This window comes from Pan troglodytes, chromosome 2 (assembly GCF_028858775.2).
Source record: "Pan troglodytes isolate AG18354 chromosome 2, NHGRI_mPanTro3-v2.0_pri, whole genome shotgun sequence".
Taxonomy (NCBI): domain Eukaryota; kingdom Metazoa; phylum Chordata; class Mammalia; order Primates; family Hominidae; genus Pan; species Pan troglodytes.
In genome coordinates this window covers 154,543,506-154,561,336 of record NC_086015.1, presented here as the reverse complement: position 1 = coordinate 154,561,336, position 17,831 = coordinate 154,543,506, and the positions used below count along the sequence as shown (strand labels likewise).

General features: G+C 35.3%; 2 protein-coding genes across 15 annotated transcripts in view; one reads left to right on the top strand and one right to left on the bottom strand.

The window, feature by feature from the left end:
- Positions 1 to 17,831, bottom strand: part of MED12L (mediator complex subunit 12L) — a 346,021-nt gene that overhangs the window by 75,557 nt on the left and 252,633 nt on the right. For all 14 annotated transcript variants that reach the window (XM_009446694.5, XM_016942161.4, XM_016942163.4 and 11 more), the window contains 4 exons: positions 7,255 to 7,402; positions 2,537 to 2,655; positions 1,737 to 1,880; positions 396 to 559 (listed from right to left, as the gene is read on the bottom strand). In XM_009446694.5, the coding sequence (XP_009444969.4) occupies positions 396 to 559; positions 1,737 to 1,880; positions 2,537 to 2,655; positions 7,255 to 7,402 (575 nt within the window). The remainder of the gene's footprint in view (positions 1 to 395; positions 560 to 1,736; positions 1,881 to 2,536; positions 2,656 to 7,254; positions 7,403 to 17,831) is intronic.
- The window catches only part of P2RY12 (purinergic receptor P2Y12), a 47,487-nt gene that overhangs the window by 26,891 nt on the left and 2,765 nt on the right, over positions 1 to 17,831 (top strand). The window contains exon 2 of the mRNA XM_003310054.5: positions 16,687 to 16,851. The gene's annotated coding sequence lies outside the window, so the exon portion shown is untranslated. The remainder of the gene's footprint in view (positions 1 to 16,686; positions 16,852 to 17,831) is intronic.

The following is a 17,831-nucleotide window of genomic DNA, read 5'->3' as shown; positions in this document are numbered from 1 at the left end:
TGATAATGTATGCAAAGCTTATTTGATGTTGAGTCTGCAAACATAAACTGAAATTACATGAATAAAGAAGTTACAGCATTCACTATTCATAATATGCCAGGATGCTGGCCAACATTAACCGTAGAGTGCTATAAATGACTAGCTTTGTACTTAGAAACCAGGGAGAGGGAAGAAAGGCAAGGAGGAAGGGAAGAAGGAATCACACATTATTAGAAAGAACATACTTTACATGCTTAGACCTTTTCGATCGATGTTTTCTGGCAAGAGTGTTCTTTAACCATGTTTTAATTAAAACAGGTATCAGTACTGTTTTTCTTTTAAAACCACTATAATATTTCATCACTAGTTATACATTCTGAGATTGGAAAAACAACAATGACATGCTATATACCAACCCTTCAAACACCTGGGCTGTCTGATCAGGATTCAAGATTAGACAACTGTGATAGCGCCTGAGAACAGCCACGATGCAGACACACAGTCCTGTTGTATAACTTCCTGCCAGGCTGGAGGATTTTAGGAGCAGTTCAGCTTCCACAACACTCAGTTCATTTAGTAACTGTAACAGGAGAAAAGACTGAATAAACATGTAGGTGCCAAAACAAATAGAGAAAACATTTATTTTTATAAACCATAGATATACTGAGTCATTACACTACAAATACATTCCCTGAATTTAACTTTTTTAAAATTTTTAATCCTTTTCCAATTTATAGAGCTGTTCTTCTGTCTAGACATCAGGATGTATACAATTAGGAAGTACCCAGTGCTGAAATAAGGTACTGAAACTTCATGGCAGTGCAAGGTCCTGGACTGTATAATTTTAGAAAACCCCACCCCTCACTTTTCTCCCCTTTGTCTTTTTAATAAAATGAAAGTTATTTGGCTTTTCTTTTCATTAACAAAGTTAGTATCTCCTATAAAATAAACAAAGGAAACCAAGTCTTATTTCTGTTTGCTAATAACAGAAGTAAATAATGAACTCAAATGTGCATAAGAAATAACACAGTGGGGCAAATCAAATTATAAGGTTTGTTCTGGCTCTTAACCTAAAACATGCTCTATTATAAAAAGCAAATAAACTTTCATCTTTGCTTCAGCAAAATAACGAAGACCAAAAGAAAAACAACAACAACAACAACAACAACAAAAAACAGAAGAAACGCTCAAAACTCTCACGTTTTTAAATGGTATATATTTTGGCACCAATGATAATTATTTAATTGAAAACTATGAACACAACTTTAAATAAAATGTTAGTTTAAGACTGTTAATTCACAATGTCTAAATTATTCAAAATTGTACTATGTCCCTAAAATAATGTTAATGCACAGCAATTGGTTCATTGATTTTTATTTTTTTAAATTTTATTTATTTATTTATTTTTGAGACAGGGCCTTGCACTGTCCCATATTGAGTGCAGTTGTATGATCATGGCTTATTGCATCCTTGACCTCCTGGGCTTAAGTGAGTCTCCTGCCTCAGCCTCCCAAGTAGCTGGGACTACAGGCATGCAACCAGCTAATTTTTAAATTTTTTGTGGAGATGGGGTCTCACTAAGTTGCCCAGGCTGGTCTAAAACTCCTAGATTCAAGCAATCCTCCTACCTCGGCCTCCCAAAGTGCCGGGATTACAAGCACAAGCCACTGTGCCCAGCTAATTGGCTCACTTTAAATCGCACAATGCCTGGTGGATTTGCTTTCCTAAAAGTAAGAGAAACATGGTCTCTTTGACACCTGTATTGCGAAGTCAATTAGTCCGTTGATGTTCAGTGCTGGCTCCATGAGATCAAAGATGAGCTGAATGTGGTGAGCCAAAGGGAGATGATAGGATGTTCCTGACGCAAAGCTTGTGATTTGTTCTAGCACATTGTTAGAAATCTGTGCAAACAAAAGCAAAAATATTGTAAGACCAATATTCTAAATAATCTTTTACTAAGATAAATCATTTTTACTTTTTAAGACAGTTGAATCTATACATGATTCTACTTTGACGAAAGTCAAAACATGTTTCTATAGAAACTATAAAACTATGTACAAAGAAAATGATTTCTTCATAACTACAATTTTAAAAAATACAAAAAGTTGTCATTCAGACCTAAATCTTAAGTATTCTAATGGTAGAACAACTACAAATATTAATTTTTAGACACAACCATTTGAATATCAATGGATTTGTAAAGCAAAACAGATGTGTTTTCTTCTCAATTTCGTAGTATTTTATTTCAATCATCAACAGATTTCTCATCAATTGCAATATAGGACCAAACTCTAATAACCTAACTATTTCATTAGCTATTACTTTATATGTCACCGATTATTATCATAAGGACAAAAAAAGCACATAATAAAAATTAATCCTTCGAGGAAGGCAACCTGACACTTAAAAGAACTACTCAATAGTCTGAGATACTTCCAAGTATGTTTATAAAATATATGTCTAAAACCATTAAGGTTGAGAAAATATACTGCATGAAAAAAATTTTTAAGTAAATTAGAATACTGCAAATGCATAATAAACAGCTTTAAATGGCTACCTGAGATGTCACTTGATGTTGATCAAAATATGAAAGGAGCTGGAGTTTAGTGAACACAGTCTCCAGTGTTGGAAATGTCTCCTGTTTGTTCTTCCTGGCTTTTTGTCCTTCGTCCCCAACTACATAAACATAAAGCAGATCCATTATTTTCCATTTAATAGAAGCTCTCAACATTTTTAATGGATACTTTTTTTTAAAGTATAGCATACATACAGAAAAGTGCACAAATTCTATGAATTTCAATAAAATAAATACACAATAAGACTTGAATACAAAGTAACAGAATGGAATCTCAGAAACTCCCTCAGGCCTCTCTAGGCATGTCTCCCTCCCTAGGAGATCAAAATCCTGACACCTAACAACTTAGATTGCTATTGCCTACACTGGAACTTTATATATAAAGGAAATCATATAGTATATGCTTTCCACATCTGGCATCTTGCAATCAACAGTATGCTTTTAAGATTGATTCATATTGCTGAGGTAATTTTAATTTGTTCTAAAAACTAATAATTCTCACTTATTTACAGTATTCCAATGTGTTACTGTACCACCATTTACTTAACCATTCTAGTGAGTAGTTTCCAGATTTTAGCTATCATAAAAAGTGCCTTTATAAACATTTCTCACTAAACAACTTTTAAATTACAATGATATCCACAATGAAGGTGGGGAGATCTCCTGGGCTCACTTTGACTTAATCAAACACTTGCTTGGCATCTTCTTTGGAGACTCATCTTGTTACTTTTCTGACACAGTTTAATATATTTTTTAAAAAAGAAATTACATGATTCCTTTTTTAATAGTGGCAAAAAATTAAATCACTCCACATTAATGAAGAAGTGACATGTTTATCAAATTAGCATAAAGAGGTTTGAAGAAAATTCCAATTAAAAAAAATAAGCATTGCTTATTCTAGGGGTACTCTTCTTAACTGTTCTAACAATAAGATCCAAAACTAGATTCAATCCTGCTTTTAAATACTTTAATATTTTATGTTTACAAAGACAAATCTAAAAACAAAAAGGAAAAGTTGGATATATGATTGATAATGTCATTTCTAGCACTGTGATTCTAAGTAGTTAAAGGCTACCAAGACAAGAGTTCTACTCCTCACACTGTCCTCTTCTTTAGGAAAGTTTAATTTCAGAGAACAAATGTTACTTTACAGATTTCTCTATTAAAGACACAAGAAATGAACAAGATTTCACTGAACTCAAAAATATTTTGCTAATGGCACATGTAATGGTCTTAAACAATAACATGAAAATAAAAGAGACTTCTCTTTCAACAATAAGCAATTAGTGGTTACAGTCAAAAACAAAATAAAACAAAACACCACAAGGCTGGTTCTTTTCTAATTCCCTAACAAAGAAACCTTGATGCCAGAGTACATCAGAATTTAAAGGTGCTGGGGTAACATAAGTTACAAGCTTGTGCCACTTTTGGCCAGTAACACCAAATATAATGCAAAGATTAGGAACTAACAAATTCATTAAACCTGCTTATTTTTTCAATGTCTATTCTCAAAAGTACAAATTATGTATGAAATTTTGCCTTCACTGTAGCTGCTCACATGTCATGAGCATGTTTAAAAGAACCAAGTTTTGAATTTTTCATTTACTAACATCTTTGATCCAAGGCTGAAGAGCTAACATCAATAGTCTTGTGCACAAAATGCCTTAAAAGTGAAATTAATGTATTGATTCAGTTCTTCCTGGGACAAAACAAATAATAACAACAGACTTAAAGAACTAGATCCTACTAAAAACTCCCAAGTGCACCTTTTTATTTGTTTGTGTTAATGGACTCCATTTATCTATGTATCACTAACTTCTTAAAACTTCATGTAAAAGAATGTAATTGGTTCTTAGCAATTTATACTCATTTTAACAGCAAAATGTAAGAAATCAGTGGTGATTCTCAACGAAATACTTTATTTTAATGATATTTACATGAGTAACATTATAGTCAATATATATTTTTCCTCATCTTTCTTATGTTAATTTGCTTTTATAACATATTATTGCTCTTTTGTTGCTTAATTTTGATTTTCTTTTTAAAAAATCTTTAAATCCTGAAACTTTAGCCTCTTAAAGGTTGTCATAGTAAACTTCACTAATATTTTCAAAAGATACACCATTGACAACCAAAAAAGATAACTGGTCAAGGCAAATGAAAAATGAACTTTGATCATTCAACTGGAAATGTTATTTAAACTTTATACTATAAATTCCCCTAGGCAAGACCTGGCTGATCCGACAACACTCCTAATGAGTTGGTTCCTCAAAATATTATTTTCATGTGTTCCCAGAAATCAAATACATGCTAACACAAGGTCTGTTTTCCTTACCAGTACTCATGTTGCTGAAAAAAGTGGGCATATTTCCATTAATATGAAGTACAGTTAGCTAATTTCTGGTGCTTACACTAAGTTTTAACTAGTGACTTAAAATTAAGATTATTTACAATACAGCAGCTCACTACAGCCCAAATTAACAGCTTTCTGGTTAAGGAACTTTATCTAAAATGAAAGAAAGTCAAAAATCCCCTCCCAACGATGTGGTTCCACAGATGATGTTTCTATTTACTGAAAAAGGTTGAGGATCCCTATTCTGAGAATCCAAAATCTGAAATTCTCCAAAATATGAAACTTTGAGTGCAGACATAATGTCACAAGTAGAAAATTCTACACTTGATCTCACATAACAGGTCACAGTCAAAATGTAGACACACAACACAGTTTATTAAGCATCCCCAAGAGAAAAATAAAATTACCTTCAGGGTATGTATATAAAGTGTATATGAAACATAAATGAGTTTCATGTTTAGACTTGGGTCTCATCCCCAAGATTTCTCATTATATATGCAAATATTCAAAAATGTGAAACTATCCAAAATCCAAAACCCTTCTGGTCCCAAGCACTTCGTATAAGGAATACCTCACCTGTTTCTCAAAAGGCAGCACAGAACAACAATGTTTTTTGCTTTGTGAGTTCATATGCTAGAATTGCCTATTTGAGGGACTGCTACAAAGACAGGACAAACTGTAGTGTGGCATTAAAAAGCTGTGAAGGAAGTTAGTAGGCTCAACAGAAAAGGATACCACGTTGCTTCCTTCCCCTTCCCATACCCCTCAAGCCTTCTAAAAAGTTCCATAGGATCTGGAAAGACCCTCTAAAAATAATTTAGATAAAATACATGTATTACGAACCTCCTGAAGGAAATACTGACTCCCCCCTACCCCATTTCCAAGTATACCAAAAGTAGTTTTAAATATTCTTTGCTAGCTAGTTTCAGGGCTTCTAAATTCAATCTTCTAAATGCAACTGTTTCCTCTTTTCTCGAAGACAGAGAAAACACCAAAACAACAGATAAACAGTTTTCTTAGACAGAGCACTTTCTTTTTTCAAACTCAATAATGACACATCAACAAGAAGGTTTCATTTCCCTTCCACAACTCTTGGTTGCTTCCTCAGAGAGCTGAGGTATTTCAAAGTCCTTAACTGGGAATGGAAGGGAGTTAGGGAAAGTGATGCGAATAACAGGAAGGATAACTTTCCCACTGTGTTCTGAGGACTATCACCTCTGACATCAGATACCCAGAATGCCATATGCAGATAGAAACACACTGCCTCTTGTACCATGTTTCTGCATGTGCACCATGATTGACCGGGAAGAAAGAGAACCTATCTGCATTATTAAGATCTGTATTTTTCTCTAGTAAAGATCTAGGGTGGACAAATTCTAGCAATTTATCCTGCTAAAGTCTAGGAACTGGATCTCCTGTGAAGAGTCCATAAAAAAGTATATGTACTACAGAACAGTAGGGCTCCTAGAGGTGGTTTATACCATGTGCAGGAAGACTGTTGTTTACATACAGTAAACACAAACTTTCTTTTTCCTTCTATGATTTAAGTATTAGAGAAATAAACACCAGTGGTGGTAGCAGGATACCTAATTATATATTTAAAATAATTTGATTGCCTAATGAAATAAACAAACCTTGAAAAGAATAATTAGGCAAACGTGAAGTGGACAATTACAAAATTCCAATTATGCAATGTGGTGATACAACATAAAGGCACAGCTTCACTGTAAAAACTATGTCAAAAGGATGAGGAAAGAGCATTTCAACTAAAGAAGACATTATAGAACAAAGATCAAATTTTCTTTTATTTGAAATCATTTGGAGATATAGGTAGCCATCACTACCTACTGCAATCATTTTTCTCAATAATGCAAGAAAAGGTGAGCAAATATGCTGTCATGATTTTCAATTAACATGCAAATGTGAGTGCCCCAGAAAAAAAACTAACCACAAGCTTGGAAAATTATGGTAAAGAAACAGAGAAATGGATCTCTTCCAGACTAAAGGTTTTCAACTCATTCTTCAGTACTTCATTTATTACTACTATAGAAAATTTGAGAAGTATACCAAAAATCAGAATAAATTACCTACACCTACCTATGGAATACAATATTTTAATAAAATAATATTTAATATTAATACCTTGTATTAATATTTCAATACAAGGGTTGCTATAAATGGAAACAAGGCTTTAAAATTTAAATGTGCTTGTTCACATTTCAATGTGAGAGTCATTCAGGAGGGGAAACGCTCTGTTGACAGTGACATAGAACACTTTGATAAAGACTGTGCTCAGAGGGAAGGCAAAAGGCAACACAATGGGAGCAAATGCATTAAGGTTCTTTACCCCCTGTCTCTGTGGTGCTCTTCTTATTTAGAATTTTCAGGATATCTTTGGTAATCTTCTTCAGCTGATGCCTTGCTTCATCACGCTCTTTGCCGACTCCATAGAGAAGGATTGTGCGCTGGTTACATTCATGACTTGAAGATTCATCCTGAAAAACAGAAAATGCATTCTGAAACTCTTGTCTGCAGGGGTGGGGTTGCATTTCATATCCCTGAAATGCACTGACCACAGCACCTCCATGCTGGCTTGCGGTGGTGGCATCCCGCCCTCCCTTCAATCACCTCAACCTCCACTGGCAACACCCTTGTTTTTCCAGTTTGGAACTTGCTAACATTATAAAAAAAAAAAAAAAAAGTGTCAACTGACCTGAAGTCTTAATAGAAGCACTTGATGTGGGCGTACCCTACAAAGTAAGTTTTGGCTATTGAAAAACTTTTCATTGTTTAAAATTGAACATGGTATTAATTTCACATCATGTAACATATTGTCTAGTCATATTTTTCCCTTAAGGAAAATGTTATCTCTTCATAAGCCTGGTTTTATATATAGCAATAGTAAATATTTACATTTAGGGAAAAATATCTTGCTAGGATCCTCAAACACCTTTATAAAAAATATTCCTGGACAGGGTGCAGTGGCTCCTGTCTGTAATCCCAGTGCTTTGGGAGGCCAAGGTGGGAGGATCTCTTGAGGACAGGAGTTCAAGACCAGCCTGGAAAAGAGCAAGACTTCATCTCTACAAAACTATATATATTCCATTTATTTCCAACATGACTGTGTGAGATACATGTATATTTATTTCCAAAAGACAAAACAATAAAGCGTGTAGGTGTCATTAGGTGTGAGGCAAACAGCTGAAAATGCAAACATGTTCTGACATCACCACTCTTCCCTTCTGGACCACCTCTCCACCACCACCCCATAGGCACAGTGAATCCAAGCACCATTTTTTTTCCCACGTGGGAAAGAAATTTAGTCACAGCATAACGAAAGCATATGCACACCACTGAACACATTCCTCAGCCAAAGTAACAGAGTCCAAGATGTGCCCTCTCTTGTGCCTGGCTCTGAATCTTTCTATAGCAATTTCTCTCTTGGATCTTATAATCTTCCATTTTCTTAGAAAATGTCCAAATCTATCCTTTGGTAAACCTCCTTTTCTTACTCTATGTATATTTTTGCCCATGGCAAGCACTTACCCTTCCCAACAGCATCCATCTTATCCTAAGGAGCTTATATGAGAAAAGAATTCCTCACAGAGAAAACAAACTGCACTGTGTTCCTAATTAGCAGTGGCAGCAACAAAGAACAAAAACCTCAGACTAGGAGAAGTCCAATGTTTGACCTGGAGTACTTCACATGTGTACTCTGCACAAAGTAGCATATTGCTTCTGTAGCGTTAAACTAAGCGCCTGTTTTTCTCTCTCCAATTCTGTTACTTGGCTCTCAGTCTTTGTGTCGGTCTGTCTTTCTCAGGGACACACTTGCCACTGCTTCCCATTGCACTGGTTCCTTTTTTATTATACATTACAAGAAATAAACATTTATATGCCCTGCCAATCTATCTATTCCCCACCCCCAAATGATTCTTAATGTTTCAGGTGTTCAAATTTGCCTCCAAAAAAAAAAGAAGCTAGGAGCGAGTTTCTCTTAGAAGCTGTTCTTATTTAATATCCTGAGTACCTCTCCCAAATTTTCAAAAGATATTCCTAATCATAGGATACAAATGACATAAGCAGTGATCCCTAGAGCTGGCTGCGCATCTGAATGAGCTGAGCTGCTTGCTAATTTCCCATTTTCGTTGTTGCTACAGAGAATTACTGATATATTTCTTTTTTCTTTTTTTTTTTTTGGTCTGGTGGTTTGTGTACATATGAACCCTAGGAAGGAAACAGGGGGGCACTAATAAAATTATGAAAAATGAAGGCAGTGCCAGTCACATGCTTTGGCAATTGTTTTCAGTTAAGGCATATCAAATGGTCCTAATGTAAATGTCCATGTGAAGGGTGATGACTGTAGCATAGTTATTCAGTAACTGTTTATAGAATATCTATTTAAGGCAAGACAAAATGCTAGGAGCCCTGAAAAAAATACAAGGATGAATGATTCCTGTCTTCAAGGAGCACAGATTCAATGTCATCAAAGTAGTATTTACAGACCTAGAAGTCCAAAGAGGGGTGGTGAAGGAAAGCATCCTAGAAAGAGCCACGTGCTCCTCACATCGCACAGGATCACTATGGCCCCAAATTTACTGATAATAGCCCAAGCTTGGGGTAAGAGAGCTGTAACTGCATACTGGTTGTGCCACTTGCCAAGTCCATGATCTCGAATAATAAACCTTTCTAAACCTCTGATTCTTCCTCTGAAAAATGGGGTAACATCGCTTCCTTGTAAGGTTTTTGTGAGAAAACCTGGGATAAAGCGTGTAAAATGCTTCGAAGTACAATGGACAGTGTTCACTACTGTTAATTCACATGCTAGACTTCCACTCCTCCCCTGCACATCCCCCACACCCACACCGAACCGCCTTACTCAACATTTCACCAAGACTCTAGGGCACTTCCTCCCTTTGCTGTTGCTCGTCCTTACACCTAAAATACTCTCATAGCCACGATTTCACTTGCTGAAATGCTATGTACAAATACAGTGTCAGTTCCCTCACTCTGTCACTCCAGTTTATTGAAAACCTCCCCACAGAAGGAGTAAGGAGGGGAAGTAGACTTTGGAGCATTTATTACAGTATAATTCACTTATTTTCTAGGTATTTGTTTAATGTCTGTCTTCCTCATTAGTGTGTAAATTTTGTGGAAGGCTCCATGTCTGTTTTGTTCATTTTTATAATCTCCTTAATAGGCAATGAGTTAGCATCTAATATTTGTTGAACATACTAAATACAAAATAAGCAGACTAATGAACAAATATATAGCTAAAGGAATAAGGCAGAGATGAAGATAAGGAGAAAAATTAGTTTTGTAGGAAACTTTACCTGATGATTAAGTGTTGAGAAAAATGAAGGGGAGATGTGAGAGACAAAGCTAGAGTAAAAAAGTTTGTAGGGTGAACTAAGTTTTAGTGGTGGGAATGAAGACTAAGAAGCAAAATGAAGAGGTATCTAAGAAGTTAGGAAAGGATCAGGCCTTTGAACCCAAGGAGTAAATGTGCATCTCACTGGACTTCAAGATGTATCCACTAGTTAAAATTATTTATAATGTATACTAATAAATAGTATTGTTTATATTACCAAGTAATTATTATTAATCTATTTACAATGTATAAAAAATTAATACATTATAACAGCAGGGAACTTTTGAATTTACATGTAATTGCAAGGAATTTGAAGGGTAGGTAGAAATGTGTAAATGTCCAGTAATTGGTTTGATATGGGCCCTAACACAGAGGTGACAGCTCAGGAATAAGGGCAGTATGTCAAGTCCTGGGAGGGGTGCAAAACCTTCACATTATGTTTAGGGAAGAAAGGCTAAGAGAGCTGAGATGGTGAGGGGAGAAATAAGCCAGCAAATGGTGCACATACATGCTCCTTAATTAACAAGATACTATAATTCGGGGTCACACAAGTCAGGGGAGGGGATACATAAGAAAGAGTGTCACTGACAACGTCCAGTGAGGTTAAGAAGTCACAATGGATGTGACTTCTTGTTTACTGACAAACCATGTGTGAACCTCAAAGGAGAAGTTTCTCTAAGTGGCAGGGCACAAAGCTAGGAAACAAGCGGTTGAAGTAAGAGGTGATGATGAAATGGTGAAGATAGGGAAGTGACCCACATTTACCAGGAGTTGGGCACGAAGAACAACAGCTTGAGAGGAAAGAGCGTTATGAAGATCATCAAAAAACTCTTGTTTCAGACCTATCTTTCAAATAAACAAATTTCCATAGTAGAAATCAAGATTGGGGAACAGATAACTGATGATAAAGGATATAAGAGACAATGGCCTCTTAGCTGGATTAATATGGAAAGAAAGAAAGGAACATCTTTCTACTTGACCATCGGGAAAAAAAGAAAATTAGTGAAAATAAAAAGACATTTTGAGGTGAAGAAGACACTTAAGAAGCTCAAATCATTCCTTGGCCTTGATATGCTCAGGGAGTTGGGCCAAGGAACAAAGTCATGAGTTGAGAATGCAGGGATAAAACTGAAAGCAAAAGCAGCACGTAGTGAGCTGGAAAAGAATCACTGCTCAACCTCTATAAGGGGTGTAAAGACAGTATCCCTTTCTTAGCATTAATATTTTCAGGGAACTCATGCTAGGTGTCACTACAGTAGTCTTCAAATAGGACAGGCAGAGGCAGTTTAGAAGCTACTATTTTTCAAGAGCCTACAAGATTTGTTTACATCAGTTTTTCATACAAGTAGAAAATGTAGGCTGGGCATGGTGGCTCACATCTATAATCCCAGCACTTTGGGAGGCTGAGGCGGAGGATCACCTGAGGTCATGAGTTCGAGACCAGCCTGGCCAACATGGGAAAACTCCATCTCTACTAAAAATACAAAAACTAGCCAGGCGTGGTGGCAGGTGCCTATAATTTCAGCTACTCGGGAGGCTGAGGCAGGAAAATCGCTTGAACCTGGGAGGCAGAGGTTGCAGTGAGCCGAGATCGTGCCATTGCACTCCAGCCTGGGTGACAAGAGCAAAACTCGGTCTCAAAAAAAAAAAAAAAAAAAAGAAAAAAGAAAGAAAACGTAGAAGCCTTCAAATAGCAATTTATAACAAATGAGAATAAATTCAACCTAAGAAAATATACCAAATATTTTCAAAAGTATCAACGATTTCTGCTCTTTCAACTTGGTGTTTAAACGCCCTCAAGTTGCACAGTTGTAAGTAATATTAATAATCTGAGATAAACACCCCAAAATTACTCTTGTTTATTCCCTCAAGGATACAGTTGTTGGACAAGGAAAAGCATCAACTGGAGAGTCTGTTACAGGAAACGTCAGGCTACCTCTTTTATCCTAGTCCACCTGCTGCTATTGAATTGAATGTGTCATCTCCCATGTAAACTAAGTTCTAAAAATCTCGTCCTTTAGATCAATTACTTTCTTTCTCCAGATATTATCTCATACTCACAGAAACTTAATAGATGAAGAAACTAGAAGCATGCATGCCCAAAACCCTGGCAGGCTTGTTGTACTACGCGAATTAAAATATGTCTCTTGAGCCAAATGTCCTTAGAAAGAAGAAATGGAGTTAAAGGAATTGAGGTCTGCTCTAATTCATCTTTATTTCTTTAAAATAACTGATTAGAAATTTTGCCAAAATGTGTGTGTGTTGACAAAGATGTCATAATGATGGTAAGATGATCAGAGCTGTGTATTATCCTTTCACCTTACTCACATTTTCTGATATTTCAACAATGATTCAATTATCATAGAATTTTTAAATTACTAATGTCCTTAAAGAAAAATGAAAAAGATCTCACTCAGAATGCGCTTCCTTTCTTCCAAACACTAATAAAAACAGATGAAGTGGATGTAATTGTCCTTCTGATAAAACAAAATATGGCACTTCATACTTCCCAGTACTTCCTAATTTTTGCATGCTCTACTTCAAATGCAAATCCAGTATATATCCGGAAGTAAACTGCACATAGCAACCTATCACGTCTCTAAGAAAAGCAGTAAAAACCAGTCTTTAGAAACAATAAATGCATTTAGTTAAAATTTTTAGCTTATTAAATAACTCTTAAAAGATGCCTTAAAACACTATTTCTTTCAGCTGAATCTTTCAATATACCATGCTATTTTGTTTGGAATAAAACAAGTTCATATAAATGTTCCATCAGGAATAAGCTTCGAGCCTGGGAGGAAGAATGGGTGTGCACATGGATGAGGAAACTGTTACAGGAATGAAGAAATTAACAGGTTTTTTTTTTTAATCATTAGTAACTATACATAGAGTATATTTTCTGTAAATCAAGAAAATAGGAGGCTGCTTTAACTACATTTGTATATTAAATCTTTGTTCTACACAGCTTATAGTCCACAGTATGACTGATATTTATATATCTACTAGTCCTCTTCTTGCAAGCAGAACACTTAAGACTGGGATGTCAGATAACTAGGTCACAAAAGACGGCATTCATTTTTGCGAAATATTTCAATGCCCAAGACTCGTTACTTTTGGAACCTGTTGGTATCTAACCTAAATTTCTATATTCCAATGGATAAAGCCAAGCTAGCAGACATGACTATGCACTGCTTTAAAATACACACCCTCAAACAAAATATTAATGTCAAAATGACCACATTTAGAACCAGAGACCACTGGAACTAAAACAGTCTAAGAGCTATCAAATGTCATAATTATATCTCTATCCTCCTGCCCAGTTCCAAAAGACTACAGGTTTCAGAGTAATCCCATTTGAAGCAAACATTTTCAGATGAGCAGACTACCTTTAGTAGACTTGGTAAAATAAACAAACCAATTAAGCCACTTAAAAGTAAAAATTCTGTTCATTTTTCTAACTCATCTCAATTATACAAAATAACCAAACCAACCAAAGTTAGCTCTGTTCCCAACACTAACACAAATAACTACAAACTGTATGTGTTGATGTTATTTACTAATGAGAGATTAAAGTATCTATAACTTGCTCTGCTTCTATTCATATGAAAATATACTTCTGTAACTGAGATACTTTTCACTTAAAGATTTTAGTCACTTTCAGCATTAAGTGGTCTAACTGGCAGTCTTCCTCCAATGAAAAAATGTTATCAGAGGTGGTTTGTAAATAGGTATGTGGTTGTGAGTTAAAAATCAGAGGAAAAATAAAGTTAATTTAGATCAAGAACTGAAGCCCTTCTTTTATCCCTCAAATCTCTACTGTTAGCCCTTCTAGAGGTTTAGAAATATAAATTCTCAATAAGGTAGTATGACTTAAGTATCCTGAATTAGTAATATGGCAGATTGATTTGTTAAAAATAACCATTTTCTTGAATAAGCCTTGTTTCATTTGATGGTCTTAGAAAAAGCATCATAAACATCCTTTAGCATTTACAATTTGCTGTAAAGGAGAGTATGGTCCTTATTTTATTGCAAGACGTACAACCATCCCACACGAGATTCACTTCTCACTACTGGGGCCTCTTAGTGGGAGAGGGGTTGAGGAGAGGGTGTGATAGGGAAGATTCTCAGGTACAGAAATACACAAATACAGATTCTAAGGCTAACTAGACAGCACAGGTCAGAATGGGGTCTCCATCTAACTTCACTGCTCTGCTCTTCAGTTCCCCTCATCCAGAGAATGAGGATGATACGCGTACTTCAGAGAATAGTTGAGATTATTAATAAAGTGAGTTAATTCATGACAGTGTAAGAAATTAAATATTGACAATTATTATTTGAAGTACATACAGCATAAAAGCTCTTTTTAAAATTTTGAGACTCCAACAAATAAGGAAGGCTAAGATTTGTTTACAATAGTCGTATTTAAAAATAACAATACAACCCTTTCCAAGAGTTTAATATCAAACTAATCCCTTTAAGATGACCAACATTTGGGGATTATTATGTGTCTGAAGTGACTGATATTAATAGCTTCAAGTTCTAAATGGCAACAAAATTCTTATTCCATTTAAATCAGTGGTCCTCACATTTGAGTGTACCAAGCATCAATGGAAGGCTCACTAAAATACAGATGCAGGGTGGGGCACCCCAGAGTTTTTGATTCACTCAGCTAGATTGGTGCCCAAAAATGTGCATTTCTAGCAAGTTCCCAAGTGATGCAGAGCTGCTGCTCTGCACTGTGAAAACCAATGAAGATATTTAACATGTAAAGACATAGACAAATACTCAAAACGCAGAAGAAAAAACCAAAACGTGTTCACAGCAAAGGCACCAACACAAATGATTCCCACTGATAACAGAAGGACACTGCAGTTTGAGACACCAGGGAGGTGTGTTTCTGCAAAGCAATATTTACATAAAGTTAAAGCAACACAGGTGTTGGAGAGGATGTGGAGAAATAGGAACACTTTTACACTGTTGGTGGGACTGTAAACTAGTTCAACCATTGTGGAAGTCAGTGTGGTGATTCCTCAGGGATCTAGAACTAGAAATACCATTTAACCCAGCCATCCCATTACTGGGTATATACCCAAAGGATTATAAATCATGCTGCTATAAAGACACATGCACACGTATGTTTATTGCGGCACTATTCATAATAGCAAAGACTTGGAACCAACCCAAATGTACAACAATGATAGACTGGATTAAGAAAATGTGGCACATATACACCATGGAATACTATGCAGCCATAAAAAACGATGAGTTCATGTCTTTTGTAGGGACATGGATGAAATTAGAAATCATCATTCTCAGTAAACTATCGCAAGAACAAAAAACCAAACACCACATATTCTCACTCATAGGTGGGAATTGAACAATGAGAACACATGGACACAGAAAGGGAAACACTACACTCTGGGGACTGTTGTGGGGTGGGGGGAGGGGGGAGGGATAGCTTTAGGAGATATACCTAATGCTAAATGACGAGTTAATGGGTGCAGCACACCAGCATGGCACATGTATACATATGTAACTAACCTGCACATTGTGCACATGTACCCTAAAACTTAAATAATAATAAAATTAAAAAAAAAAAGTTAAAGCAGCAAAACACTTTGCCCTTCAATCTCACCCCTAACATATTTTTTGCCCTTCTGGTTTCAAAGTTAAATAACTGTAAATAATTGTGATACAAGGATGCCTTAATTTAATGTTATATTTTCCCAAAAACTCAAAGTTAGGTAAAGAAACAACAAAAAAAAATTGTTTATATTTAAATTCTATTCAAGAAAAGCATGAACAACACAGTATATAATAAGCCTGGCAATGGATACAATCACTTTTCTAATGTAATTTTGGAATCTGCTAATTTATAATAGAAGGAAGCTGTTTCACCTACAAAGGAGTTAATCAAACACAGGTTTAAAATAATGACATTATTAACCAAGGGAAAAACAAAGGGCCAGAGACTTAACATCCCTAGCCAGCACGCATTTTGAGTTAACATAATTACTTGTTAGAAGAAAATACATCACCCAGTGTTGTACACAATATATTTCAGATAAATTAACCACCCAAGAAAGCAAGCTTAAAATCTTCTCCAGGAAGCAGACTTCGAAGGCTTGATCTCAACTTGGATTTATCATTTGCATAGAAAATAACCATAACTCGAAGTTATAAATCATCAACTCTATAGCAGGTTTCAGTAAAAAGCCGCAAGATTTTAAATTGCTTTTTAAAAGATGACTTCTCAGCCATCCTCATCCCACATTTCCTGGGAAATAAAAGCAGAAGTCCTAAAAGAGGACAGATAGAAATTCAGTGTCTGCATAGCTTTGAGTCCAGTGTTTGAAGACGATCTCTGATTGTGAAGCCCTCTTTTTCTCTCCTTCTATTTCTCTCTAGAGCACTCAAGACTTTACTGATGAAAACTCAGGAAATCCTCTATCACAAAGAGGTTTGGCAACTAAACTAAGACATTAAAAGGAAAATACCAGATGCCACTCTGCAGGTTGCAATAACTACTACTTACTGGATACATTCAAACCCTCCAGAATCAACAGTTATCAGGTAATGTTATTTCTACAAGTACTTGACAAATATATGTATTTACACTCTGATATGTGTGTACATTTTTTCCAAGTTTCTCTTAAAATTGTAAACCTTAATAACTATCAATGCAAGCATGTATTTGGAATAAAAATTACAATTAAAATAGAAGTCTAGTGATGTCAGAGACAATTGTTAATTAGCCTCTTCATTAAGAAAAATTATACAAAGCATAGAAATAAAATATAAATGGTCTTAGTTACTTTGCCTCAAGTATAAAATGAGATTTAAATACAGATAAAGGGAGCTGAAATTCTCAATGTCAAGAATACTTGTTAAATATCTTACAGACTACACAAAATGTATATTCACTAAGTCGAATTTCCAAAACTGTCAGGGATGAACTAAGACCACACAGCAGTAGAAGGAAAGGTTAAAATCAGTGATCTTGTATTGGAAAACATTAGGTTTTGTTTAGCATTATTTTAAAGCGCTAAATAGGTGAGGAGATGCTGAAAATTGAAGCCATACTGTGACAACATGATTCTTAATCGCTTTCCTTCCATAATTAAGGACAGAAAGGAATTCCATGGACATTTTGGGGAATTTAAGTGCTACATTCATTTATCTAAATATCTTTTACACGAAAGTTATTTTTTAAAATTTGTTATTTGTACTTTCAATATATCTCTGATTAAGAATATTTTATATAGAATCAATTTCATTTATCTCTGGTGAAATAAAAAGATTACAAACGTCATTTCAAATTCCTAAGATGTAGATGCCATATAGCATATTCAAGTCACTTGTTAGTTTTCATTATAGCTGCCTATTGTGGTAATAACCTATATTTTATTTTAGCTACCATTACACACTCCATAAATCTGGAAAGTATGCCCTGTTTTGAGGAATGCCAACTCATGACCATATATACACAGGCCATTTCTGACTCTTATTTTTTTTTTTAGTTTTAAAATTTATACTGAATGATATTCAAGAAA